Source organism: Manacus vitellinus, unplaced genomic scaffold (assembly GCF_001715985.3).
Source record: "Manacus vitellinus isolate BGI_N305 unplaced genomic scaffold, ASM171598v3 scaffold_3_pilon, whole genome shotgun sequence".
NCBI lineage: Eukaryota > Metazoa > Chordata > Aves > Passeriformes > Pipridae > Manacus > Manacus vitellinus.
The window spans coordinates 20,147,047-20,160,594 of NW_021940535.1; the positions used below are offsets into that span (position 1 = coordinate 20,147,047).

At 37.3% G+C, this 13,548-nt stretch overlaps 1 protein-coding gene across 1 annotated transcript in view; it reads left to right on the forward strand.

Annotated features, from left to right (window-relative positions):
- Window positions 1-13,548, forward strand: part of RFTN1 (raftlin, lipid raft linker 1) — a 94,703-nt gene that overhangs the window by 47,926 nt on the left and 33,229 nt on the right. Inside the window, exon 4 of the mRNA XM_018075137.2 lies at window positions 3,420-3,528. Within this exon, the coding sequence (XP_017930626.1) occupies window positions 3,420-3,528 (109 nt within the window). The remainder of the gene's footprint in view (window positions 1-3,419; window positions 3,529-13,548) is intronic.

Consider the following 13,548-nt stretch of genomic DNA (forward strand, 5'->3'; position numbering starts at 1 on the left):
AATTCTTCAAAACAGAGCAGTGGAATGAACTGTGCTCTTTGGACTTTTTCCATGTTGCCTGGGATCTTGATAGATGTGCGTATTTTGGGGATCGTAATTCATAATCTCTAAGGAAAGTGATCCTAAAAGTAGTCCCATTAAATTAATAAACCCAAAACTATATTAATTTCTGTTCAGTATAGAATTTACCTGTACCTATATTTAGTTACTTCCTTATGGCTATACTAATAATATTCAAAGAGTTTAATGTGAGACTTATATGGTATCTATGAAATACTTCATGATACTTGTATGAAATGCATTGATTATTGCATAGAGACTGGAAATAATTTCTTGCCCACCTAGATTTGCTCAGAAAATTATTTTTGTGGTCTGTGACCATGTAAATATCCGCAGATATTTATTATTTTTACATGAGAAGCTTTGTTTGTTTTTGACAGAATAACAGGTTTTTAAAGTTTTCCAAAAAAGGTAAAAGCTACCAGTATAGACAAAGACATACTTTTAACATATATGGACATAATTTACTTGAAAGCATGGAAAAATATTTCTTAGTAATATAGGGTACTTCTGTTGGAAGATTTTAACCTAGGATTTTACGACCTTTAGTAGAAACTGTTAAGTGTGTTCCATAAAATAATGTTCTTAACAGAGTACAATGGTATTTGATGCAGTTTCTTTATGAACCCTAGTGCAGAGGTAGCCCTCAGAATCTTAAAGGAGGAATTCACTGTCTCCTATTCACTTAAATATTTCCAAGCAGCAAGTGTATTTCAAAGTAAGTGCTTCTTGAAGGAGTTAAAATAAACAGGACATTTTAGAGCAGTTGTAGTAAGAACTATATTTTTATGGCTATAATCTGCATCTCAGATCACTCTTACTCCTTTCAAAGAGGTTAGAAGCAGGTCCTCAAAAAACTTCACACAATCAGAGCCCAGGGAGCTGTTAAGGGAGAGGAGAGGAATCCTTACACCTGTATATAAACCTCACCAATATAGGTTGAAACGAATTTATTTTTACAGGTAGCCAGTGGGTTTAAAATGAAAATACAGTCTTTCTCATTCTTTCAGAGTAATTAAAATAGTAAGTTTTCATGTGTGTTTCAGCAAGTATTTACAGTAGTGCTAGAGTTGATCACTCTGTAAGGAACAGACTTTGTCGAAAGAGTGGGCACAGAAATAACATGGTGCATACTTAATTTCTGGGATTTGATACCTTAACTTTGAGCAATAGTATTTCAAAGTCTCTGGTAGGGGAGCATGGCTTCCTCAGCCAGGCTGGAAGGGAACTGTGATGGTTTATCCCAATAAGGGAAATAGCAGAGATGTTTGTTCCTCACATTTGTAGAGTTTTGCAGTTGACACCCCAAAAGGGGATTGGTTGTCTAGAAAGGGCTTGGTTCCTTGCTGCCTGTTCCTGGTAATCCACTTCTGGTTTGTAATGATACAACAGCTGAAGCACTGGAGAATTGTGTTTGCTCCATTTAATGTTGTGTGGACTTCACATTGCAATATCGAGTGGCAGTTCTGATGGTTTATTGATCGCTTGGGCATTAGAGAGTCCTAGTTCGTATTATTTCTATCTGGACCATGGCTAGATAACATCAGGGCTACAATTCCAGTTGGTCATATTCAGATTTAAAAAAAAAAAAAAAAGTAGGTATAGTAGTAAGTACTCTAGCAGGGAGACTTTCTAAAGTTTATTTTTATGTCCTTGAATTTATTGAATTCATCTGTGGTGAAAAATCTGCACAATGGTCGTCTGCAGTACACGTGTTGCCCCTCACAGAATGATTTTTTATTTTCTTGATAAAGTTGTTCCGACTGCTTAAGTTAATTCATGTGTGCCTGTTACAGAGGAGTAGGGGTAGAATACTTCTAGTCCCCCAGTAATGACTTCTGTAAGTCCTATATTTGGATAATGTTTGGAGAGTTTTCATGGACACCAGTGATTTGTTAGAATTTTTTTCCAGAATCGTGGGACCACAGGTTATAAGAAAAAACTAGAAAAGAGGGGAAAAACTAATGGGAAAAGGACTTCAGTATAACCAAACAGTGCACAGTCAGGTACCACCTGTCCCACATGTGAGATCAGAGAAATGAAGTGAGAGTGTAGCTTGTGTGAAAGGGGGAGGATCAAATACAAAATACAACGTCATGTGATACTTCAGAAAATGTCTGCAGTATTGCCTAGGAAACACACTGCCAGTTTGCAGTCAGCAACCTACACATCTCATGGCTCCAGGGAACTGTTAGCATCTCGGGAAAGCCCCTGGGACCATCTGTAGCTGAAGCGTGTTTTACGTATCACACAGTCTCAGTCCCCAGAACAGGGCTTTTGCACAGACTTGCTTTTACAAACGTGGCAAGTCTGCAAACCCCTTGTTTTGTTATTTTGCTGCTTCCTCAACATTCTCAGTTCAAACATCTGTACCTTTCTTCCTGTCCTGTAGGTACCCAGTGCATCAGACAACTGCTGGTCACGATTAGTTCTTTACTTCAAACTAGCTCTTTTGATTCTCTGTATGGGGTGTTAGATAACTTCTTACTATTCCCAAGAAATACAGGCTAGCCTTTGTTTTTGTACATTCTTCTATGTGTTCTCCTAAAGAACTGAGGAAACATATGATTCCTTAGTTATCCTTTATTGATCAGATGTATCCTTTCATGAGAGGTCAGAGGAGGCGAAAAGTGCACTCAGTAGCACTTCTTTGCAGTCCATGCCTACAGACTTTCTCAGGAACATTCAGTATAACTTCCAAACTTTCCCTTGGCGTATTTTGACCGATACCGTGTCTCCACAGTGCTGCTTTGTTCAGCAATGTATACAGCAAATGCCATACGCTTTGAATTATTTTAGGAGTTAGTGTCTTCTGAAAGAGGAGGGATTTCTAACACTGCTTTAAATGTCTCAACAGCAAAGCATAAGGGAAGACTGAAGGATAAACTACTTTGATTAGGCACTGATTTTTTATATGTTGACTTGGAATGCTGCTAGATAAGAGAAAGGATTTCTTTTAATTGCTGTCTGTGAAACACATCTTACATCAGGCTGCCCTGTGTGGCCCAAAGCATCTGTCAGCCCATTGCACTGGAACTTTCTTTCTGTGTATTCTGAGTTATATCACCTGTGCAACTCCTTGGTGTTGACCATAGATGCCAGGCTGACAAAGTGTTTCTTGGATAGATAAAGAAATTTGGAAGTCCCCGAAGCATTCTATCATCTGCAGTCACTGGTGTGATTTCTTCCCCTACCAGGTAGATGAGACTTGTCAGAACTGTATTGAACTCAGTGGGTTCAATGTATTGGAACCAAAGTTTTGTATAAAGGTCTCCAGGAGAAATATTTATAAATGGGATATCTGAGTATCCAGTCTTAACAACAGAAAGTGATTCTTTTTTTTCTGTCTGTCTCTTTAGGTCTCCAAAAGGTGACATCAGTAGTGAAGGATATGTCCTGGAGGTAGAATGTTGCTCCTCTTTTAACCACCTTTCAGAGAAAAAGGAGATACCTGATTTTATTAAAAAAGTAAGTAAAAAAAGAAAGGGGGGGCAAACCCCAAAACACAGTATGCTTTTATTTGCACTATAATTACTGTTTCTAGTCCTGTCAGTTTGACAGTAGGGATATGTATACACTTTGTCCAGCTGAAACACTGCACTAGAATTTGGTGGTTTATAATTTTAAGTAGCTGAAGGGCAGTTATACTTATTGAGAGAAATAAGTTTGATCATGTTATTATGAGAAAATTATTTGTAGTGTCACAGGAGAGTGACCTATCTATCATATATGGATGGTATCAACTAAGTTACCAGTGTAGAAGATGGTCCTATAATGTGCAATGGTTTATGTTGAAGCAATATATATAATTTCCATTTTAGTGTCAAAATAGCCTGTTAGATAGTACTTTACATAAAAGGCCTATTACCTCCCGGAAACTCCCAGATTATTTAAGTTTTGGTTCAGTATTACAGGATGAGCAGTTACAGATGGTACTGGTAACCTAAATCCTTTTGTCATCCAGAATAGTGTTGCTTTCAATTAGCTATTATATATACTGGTGAATTTGAAGAGAACACTGCGATTCTTTATTTGTTACCTTCTTTTTAAAATTATTTTTGACACTATAATATTCTGCCAGATTGGAAATTAGCAGGTTATGTCCATTTTAATGAAGACAGATTCATTGTGGATGTTTCAAATTTTGCAGCATCTGTTGTGTCCTGTTGCACTTTATATAAACTAGCATTGAGAACTATATTTACTTAGCTGTGAGGTGTAAGAATAGTAAGCAGGTATACTCCTCTACTTTTATTTCGTCTTGCAGTGATAATAGTTAAAATTTTGTAGAGTAAATTTCTTGATGGGGACTCAGCTTGACAGACTACACTCATTAGATCTTTCCTTTTTACTATGAATTGTAAAAACTAGATTAAAAATAATGCAGCTATAACTATCTGATCACTGTTGTCAAACTTAAAGATATATACATTTTGGTATCAGAACAAACTGAAGTTTTCTGAACACTTAATAACGTTCAAAAGTTTGAGTCTGAATTTTGCTTCAGGTTGAAATGCATTACTGCACTACAATTCTGATGTTATCTTGGATTGTTTCAATATATTTACACTTAGGCAAAACTAGTGTAGTTGTTGTGTGTAAGTTTCAACACATTTGATTTTATTCTTCAGTTCTTCAAGTCAGAGAAGAGAAATATCGGCGTAACTGTCACAACTGGTAGCAAAGTTGTGCATCATTGCGACAGAACATTTCTTTTCATATGGAACTTCAGAAAGAGTAGGGCTAACATGAAAACAAAATGACAATCCAGGAGTCATCTTATTTCCATAAATATCCAGTTCTGAGACTCTTTAGAGTTCTTTTCTAGACATGGAAATGTTTCTGTTGGTAGAAGCCATTTGATTATGGGGTTATGAAGATGCCTTTTTGAAAGATAATAATTTAAATTTTAATAGCTAGAATGTATATTTACCTTTTCTCTGTAGGCTGAGTATGTCGCTCATCCTCAGATGTTATTTGATGTAGAGAAATTTGAAGTTCTTTGAAGCTGTTGCTGTCAAGTGTGTGCTATGTCACTGTCTGTATCTGATTAAACACAATTGTTTAACAATTGTGAAATTCTCAACACTTTTATGTAAATCAAACTCAGGAAACAGGACTTGTTTGGGAGTAGGAGTTAATTGTCCTATTAACTAATTTGTCTGAGCAACAAAAATGTCCATTGCTTTTAAGGGCATATAAACCAGATGTTTACAAACAAAATAAATGAAAAATAAAGAATGTTCTTCAAAGAAAGCAGTAACAAAAAGCTGTTAGAGAGGGCAGTTGCTTGCTTTCAGAAAAGAACAGCCCTATAATTCTTCTCAAACTGTGGAATACAATTGAAGTTAATACAATGTTTTAACTGAATAGGCAAATCCTTGATCACAGAGCTTTTCATAACAGAGACTTCTAGCACAGGTTTACCATCTTACTGCATTGCAAATTACTGTATTAAAAAAAACCCAAACCAGATAGAATAGCTATATTTTCAAAACGAAATGAGAAGTCAAAATTTTCTCTACGAGCTTGTCGCAAAAAATTCCTATACCCTGAGAAAATTAATTTTGTTAATTTTATTATGCACTGCTGAGCAAGTATTGTTTACCTGGAGTTTGAACAAGGATGCAATTTTAATAACTTTTCTTAACTGACTTTTTGTTGCATTGAAAATTCATATTGAATATTAACTGCTTCCTTCTGCAAACACAAAAAAATTTTGTAATGGCATACAGTGTAGGTATTATATGCTTTTTTTTTTTCTATAATGCTTTTTTCCCCTATAACTCCATATAAATGTTATAATTTGGTAGAAACAAGGACATTATTTCACCTGGAGAATGCTTTTTGCTGACTGAAACGAAGTGCCTCAGTAAAATGTTGACTAGAAGACATTTAAGAAATGCCAAAGAAGACTCTCTGGTCAAACCTGTGTTCTGTTGTTGAGATCCTTCTACACTGCTGGACTCTGTCCCAATTCTCCACTCTCTTTGCTGGTTTTGAAACCACCACTGTGGTTTCTGGCTATGGCAAGACTGGGGACACAATGTTGCATAAAATACACTCCTCCTGTACCTTAGAATGGTGTTGACATCACCACACTCTGTTTGTTTGTTGATATCCACTTGGATCCGTGCAGCTTAACCTGTCCTAAAGAGCTAAAATAGTCCCATGGTGTCTTTGACACATAATTTGTGGACAGTGAAAGAAGTAACTGTTATGTATATACTATATTGCTGAATTGATATTAGCACTCCTGTGCTAACTCCTGTTTAGCTCTCAGGCAAAACAGAGATTAAAGATTTGCTCATCTGCTTTTTAATGAGCAAAGCTAACTTCTGAAATTCTGATCACTGTGGCTCAGATCATTCTGAAGTAGTTGAAAGTCAGAGATGTTACTTCTAAGATACCATGTTTTGTAATACTTTGACTTGTATCTCATGTCAGATAGGGTAGCCTTTAATTACTTCCTTAGTTGCTTTTTATTTCTGTGTATCCTGTTATCGTTTTTTTCATCTGAGAGTGTTCTTCTGAATCTATGGAGACAAGTAAGGGAAGCAGAAGCTAGGCTGACATCACAAGAAAAGGGTTATTTTGAATACACAATCATATATGAATGCCAAATATGTTTCTCATGACCTTTGTCTTCTGTTCCAATCTGAGTTACATGCTCTAGAAGAACTGTAACAGGCAGAAGATTTTACTGCTACACTCATATCTTTGTGGTATAGGTGAAAGGGAATGGAGGATTGCTTCTGTACCATGTCTCCCCAGTTTTGACTTTTTAAAATTTAGGAAGTGCATCTTTGGGTCCTTGGTTGCCTGCTTAATAATGAGAGGAAATTCATTTATGGTAACTTTTTTTCATTGTGATGCCATTGCAGGGTTCATGTTTCTTTTCCCTATGGACTCATTATCCTTCTCTGGGGAAGTATGATAAGCACAGAAAAGCATGGTTTAAAAATGCTTTAGCTTAACTGAAATCCAAATGCAGGCATCTTCCTTTTGTGTTTTTGGCTAGACAAGGACCCCTCCCCACTGGTCTGCCCTTACTTAACTCAAAAATTCGTCTAATTTCTCCCAACAAACCTAAGGCAGTACTGATCAATAATTGGGTTTACATTTTCAGAAGTGGACCAGTTCCACTTGGAACATGACTGCCATCTTGAAACACCTTAGTGACGTTTATTGTGCGATGAAATCTGCCAGATGAGGCAGTGTGTGTCAGATCTGCTCATTGCTGCTCCCTCTGCTCATGTCTTGGTCAAGTTCAGTGAGTACAAATGCCAGTAATGTGTCGCTCCCTTAAGTGGTCCTCAGAACAGCTTCTGTAGTCCAAATCACCTTGCAAATAATCTCGACTGCTGCTGATGCAGTGACTTTGCCAATAAGTTTGTTGACACTTATTGTTTAATAATAGTGTTGCTGGGCCAAGGAAGTGATGGTACCTCTCAGGCTTAAGGGAGTGGGGCCCCAGGGAGGAATAGCTCAGGAAACTTGGTCTTCATGGCTGGAAGAGTTTCATCAGACAGACTGGAGACTTCCCAGAGGAAGCATATGTACACCAGTCCTGTTGTTTCTCTTCCCTGACAGTCTGTCATTATACTTTTTTTTACATTTAGCAAAGATTTTATGGACAAATAGGGCCTTGAGGGGAAGCCCTATGAGGAGCAGCTGAGGTCAACTTGGCCCGTTCAGCCTGGAGAAGAGGAGACTGAGGAGAGACCTCATTGCAGTTACAACTTCCTCGTGAGGGGAAGAGGAGGGGCAGACGCTGATCTCTTCTCTCTAGAGACCCAAGGAAATGGCCTAAAGTTGTGTCAGGGAAGATTTAGGTTGGACATCAGAAAAAGGTTCTTCGTGCAGAGGTTGGGCACTGGAACAGGCTCCCCAGGGAAGTTGTCATGGCACCAAGCCTGAGAGTTCAAGAAGCATTTGGATGATACTCTCAGGCCCATGGTGTGACTTAGGGATGGTCCTGTGCAGGGCCAGGTGTTGGTCTTTATGATCCTTGTGGGTCCCTTCCAAATTGGTATGTTCTGTGAATATGCCAACAAAACACATTGCAAGGATGCTGCCACCTGTGTACTTGTTCTAGAGTTGGCATTTGAAAGTGTGACCACCAATTCCCTCTGGTACAGAGGCAAGTTGTGTGGAGAATTGGACAATTTTGAAAGAAAGGCTGTACAATACTAACACTTGTATGAAGAACTCACATCCTGCATTGCTGAAAAGATCTACTGTATTTGAGCCTTCTTGACAGTTTTATGGAAAAGAAAATGTTATCAGGAATAAAACTGGAACCAGGTATTAGTATGTTTCAAGTGTTACTTTATGCAGTGGAAGTTGGTATGCATTACTAAACTGTAGTTGAACTTTGTGTGCTCCTGAAAGGCGAGACATTTCTTGGAGGGGTTTGATCCTCCTGCTTGTTATCTACCCTCTTTCCTTTGGAGGGAGCCTGAGGCTGGAGACTGACTGAATGGTTGGGTAAGGAACTGCTACACCCCCCAAACAATCATAGTTCAGTCTCACTGCATGTTTCTCCATATTGGTGTTTTTATCAAAATACTGAGATCCTTCTTTTCCTGCTGTCTTGATTTTTCCTCTCCATTCACATGTAGCTTTTTGGAGTTTTCGGGATAACTGCTTGGTTCATGCACATCGTTTTCTGCAATCATCTGTGTTGTGATTCTAATTGGTAAAGAATTTTTGTATTACTGTTGCTCTTAAATGACAGGTTAACTCTCAGGCTTCTTTTAAGTTAGATAGAAGGATGGTTGAAGTATTTAGGAGGATTTCTGTTTCTCCTCTAAAATAATAGCTAAATGCCTATATGAATTTTCAAGAACTTTTTAAATCTTTTCCATAGATGTTTCTAGTCAAGGGAGTGATTAACTTACTTTCTAGATATTTATTCACATAAGAATGAACATTTGTTTTGTATGATGAAAACAGGGGACTTCACATACCCACATATTGTGTGAAAGCAATATTGAATGATTTTGAGCTCTCAGCCTCTGAGTTTTAAAACTCTTTAGCATCTAATTATGATGATAAATGTATCGGTGTCTCCATAATAATATGCATATAGATATAATTATTTGTGTTTGTAGCAGTATGACAAGCAAATGAGAAGACAAAAATCTGTAATTTTCTAGAAAATAATCTGAAAATTACTAATATTACAATTTTTGTTTTTTTTACTTTCACTTACAATAGCTAAGAAAAATATTGGGGTTTATGTAGCTGTTCCAGTATTTCTCACTTTCTTGTCTCTTTCTGTTTGTCATTACTTATTCTTCGTCTCTTAATCTTTGCATTGAGATTTCTTTTTTAGAAGGAACAAAGAGGTGCAGCATATGTGTTCTGAAGAGCACCAGTCTGTTGGTGCATTTCTTGACTCAGTTACTGCACTCTTACAAGGATCTCTTCTGAGAAGTCTCCAATTGCTCTGTTGGTGCCAGGGTTCCTTAGGTGGTTATGGTAATCCTAAGCATTATTCTTTACTTGAGATATGTTTTAGCTGGCCTGTTTGGAAGTTTCCTGCAGGGTACACTCTCAGAGCAGGTGGCAGTAAAAGATAGAAGAGGGGAAAAATTGCATCTTTAATATTGCTGAGAGGTTTGTTCTTCCAGTTAACAAGCAGTTCAGATTTACTTCTGTGGCTAGAAAATGACCCCTCTAGAGTCCTGTTTATTACCTAGGATTACTTACCTAGATGTGATCTCAATCTTTTCTAAAATCATTTCCATCCTTAAAACAAACCCAAAAAATCCCACCCCAAAACCTTTACTCTCCAGGGTATTTGCAAAAGAACAATACAACGTTTATTTCTGTAGTGCATTGTAATGAAAACCATTGCTAAGCACTTAGCTGGCTGCTTTGTTTTCTGCAAGTTTTCAGTGCAAACAGATCCTATTCTATTTTTTAAGTATTTGGATGTTTGTAGATATGGTCATGAAGCAGAAGTTGAAACTCAACATCAATGGTTCAGCTGTTTGTAATCTGCTGTGATAATATTTATTAAAGTGCATTCTGTTAACATTTTTTAAGTGTATATATAACAAGAGATGTTAAAAAATAGCATATACTGTATTTTAAACAACCTGGTGTGAAGGGAAACATCTGTTCCTAGTTAAGCTTCTTTCAACTTGTGTTCTTTTGACTAAGCCCTGTAAAAGTGGTGTTGATATATATCTTCCATGAACATTGCAAAACTATTTTCAGGACTCTCCCAGGAGCCTGGTTGTGCTTTTATAATCCTTTGCCCCCAACAGCTTCCAGAGTCATCCCCTTGTCCAAGATAAAAATAGATATTATAAAGTATGTCGTTGATGTTTTTAATGATCCTACTTCTGTCTGGTGGGAAAAAAAACTTTTTAAATAACAGTGAATTTGATAATATTTTATACTGTGCTAAAATAAAATATGGGCAAATTGTTCAAATTTTAATTTTGGCTACAAGTAACAGATGGCTTGATGAAACAATGTGATTTTAAAGAAACACTCTTTGGTTGATCTAAAAAGAAAAGAAAGTGTTGCCTGCAAATTAAATGTAAAGCCTATAGGTTTGAGATGGAATTCCTACTTTTTAAAATATTCCGGTTGTCCTGAACCTTTTTATTTGTCTGTTTTCATTGCCTAGGACAGAGATGGACTAAACCACTGTCCCAGTTTCGAATTGCATTGTTGCTAGTTGCTACAATGGTTATTAGATACAATACTCAACTCTACATCTCTGTGAATCTTTATTTTCCCCTGGCTTTTATTCACCCGTTATCATAGGAGTTTTTTGCAAAAGATTCCTGGACAGGACATGATCTGCATTTTGAAAATGCCAGTTCTCTAGAGCAAGAGCTTTGGACAAGAGTTTCCACAGACTTTTTTCAAACAATGTATACCAAGTATTTGGGTTGAGTGAGTGTAGCTGCCTGCTCTTTAGCAGTTTATCCCAAGGCTAAAACAAGTTTTAGGGAATAAGTCTTAAATTAGGTATATAAGTTCAGGACTTTCTTTCAGAGTTTATGGCAAGGGTGAGAGGATGCAAGTATGTTAAGTGGCTTTCGAGCAGGTACCACACTCACCAAACCTTTGTAGCCTGTGGCCAGCAATGTTCACGCTTTGCCTTCAGTGAAGAAACAGATGCTAAAAGGAGATAACTTGAGAAGAATCATCACACCCAGGACCACAGAGGATGAGACTGGTTTCAAGACCTGTCATCTAATGAAATATGGTAAAAGGAGCAGGTGTACTTGCACCATGCTGCACTACGTGTTTAGTGTGGTTGTATTGTTCTCAGGAGTAAAAATAATGCAAGCTGAAGAGGAATTCCAAATTGTTAATCTCATGTCTGCCTTGCCTTGAGTAGCAGGAGACATGTAGCTTGCTGTAATTTAATAGCTCCTGCAGCACTGCCTTAAGATCCCATCTTCTGTTTTAATCAGTGCAGGAGTAAGTTGCAGTAGCTTCTTACTTCAGTACATTTCTCCCTGTGCTGTTTGTAGCTTTCAGTGCACTTTTGCAGAGGCTACTACAAATGGGCACGTTGTAAAACTGCAAAGCTTGCTTTCTTGCCCTGTTCAGTGCCTTATTCTGCTCTACCACAAATGCAATGAGAGCTCAAAATGGCAAATTAATGGTTCTGTTGGATTTCCAAAGATGGAAAGATTAGGTTTTACCTTTTGGGTTTGTTTCTGGACTCTATCCTCTTCTGTTGGATCTGTTGATTTCATTCTGGTAGTCTTATCTAAAGTTCCCAGATGTTAAAATTCTGGTCAAGGTTTTCATATATAAACACTGCCAACAACACTGCTTAAAGGACTGTTCTGTGATTTGGGATTATAGTAACATTTTCCAATGCATCTCTCCAGTATTTTATCCCTGATGGCCTATTGTGGTGTAATTGACAGTGAAAATATTTGGTAATTTGAAAGCCTGAATGCAGACTGGGATTTTACTTTCTAAAAGCAGCATTTATATTTTCCTATATGTATAGGAACCTGAACTATCTGTCTTAAAATCAGAATTTCCAGTGTAAACTGGGAAAGGTTAAAAATGCATGGAAAGTACAGGCTTAAATGACAGAACATCCTGGTCAGAAAGGTTGTTTGGTTTGGAAATCTGCAAGTAGTGACAGTCTCAGAGTAATAGGACGATTGGCAATTGATGCTTTGCTCTTTGGTTAGTGGAATTTTTTTTTTAACGTAGTATTAGGGATGCAAAAATGCCAGAGTTTCAAAAGTTTTGATTCATATAGAAAGAACTAAATCCCTCCTTCAGAGCATTAGCTAAGCTTAGTTGATTTTAAAATAAGCAATAAACTCCTGATGACTGTTGCTGTCTTCTAAGGAAAGAGCATGTGTGACGTGTGGAAAATATCAGGGGCAAACTAGAAGCCTGTCTTAATTTTAAACATCTGTTTCCAGAAATGAACAGACTACAAGGGGGATGTGCAGTATTTCTGATGAAATGTGTACTACTAAATATTAATGAAGGAGGACACAGTTGGAAGACTGTAGTCTTGAGCATACTTTTCTAGTCCCTGGCATACAGTACATAGCATTCTCCTCAAACCACAAGTTCATGTTCTTTGCATGAAGATCCTGGTGCTGTTGTTAAAGGAGATCTGCTTGAATCCTAAAAAGAAGGTAGAAAAATACACTCATCTGGTTTCTGGTGCACATTATGAGTTCTAATGCTTTCATCCTTCTTCTTTTTGAAACAACAACTAAATAAGCAGAAAAGCATTTCTTTTATTGACTAAGTTCATGCTTGGTTTAAATAGATAGCTCTGGGCTAAATTAACCAGCTATTGTTTCCAAGGCCATATGTTTGGCCATCAGTTGGACTAAGTAGCAGTCTTTCCCGAAGTTCCCAGCAGAGCTAGCTGCATCTGACCACCGAAAACCAGTTCATTGCTCCTTGAAAATCTTGTATTCTCTCTGAGTGCATATTTGCTATATATGTTCCTCATAAATTATTTCTGGGTTACTGTTTATATTAGCAGCAGTCCCCTTTACTGGGTTGTTACTAAATTCTTTCAATATCTAGTTATATCATGAGCCATATAGCAAACCTATTAATGAAATGTTCAGTCCTAGTGCCTAGGTTTTAAAGGTGGTTTGTTTTAAAATAATGAGAAAGTGTAAGCCTTACAGGACTGCTGTAAACTAGAGTGCCTTGATGACATTAGTAAAACTGCTTTTCTTCTGGATTCACCCCAAATAAGAGTTAATCCTGGCATAAAAGAGTTAAGGGAAATTCCTAACACTTATTAAATAATTTGTTTGAAATTCTTATCGGAGAGAGGTCCTCATTAGTACATTTCTGTGTGTTATTTTGCATTTTTATTGATGTGGCTGGAGTACTATCTTGAGCTTGATGGAAGTGTTTGATTTTCATTGTGCCATCCCACAGGGATGCGATCAGGATCTCCCTGTAAGCAATTGCCAAAACTGACAAAAGGTGTATGATTCTGTTCAGCAT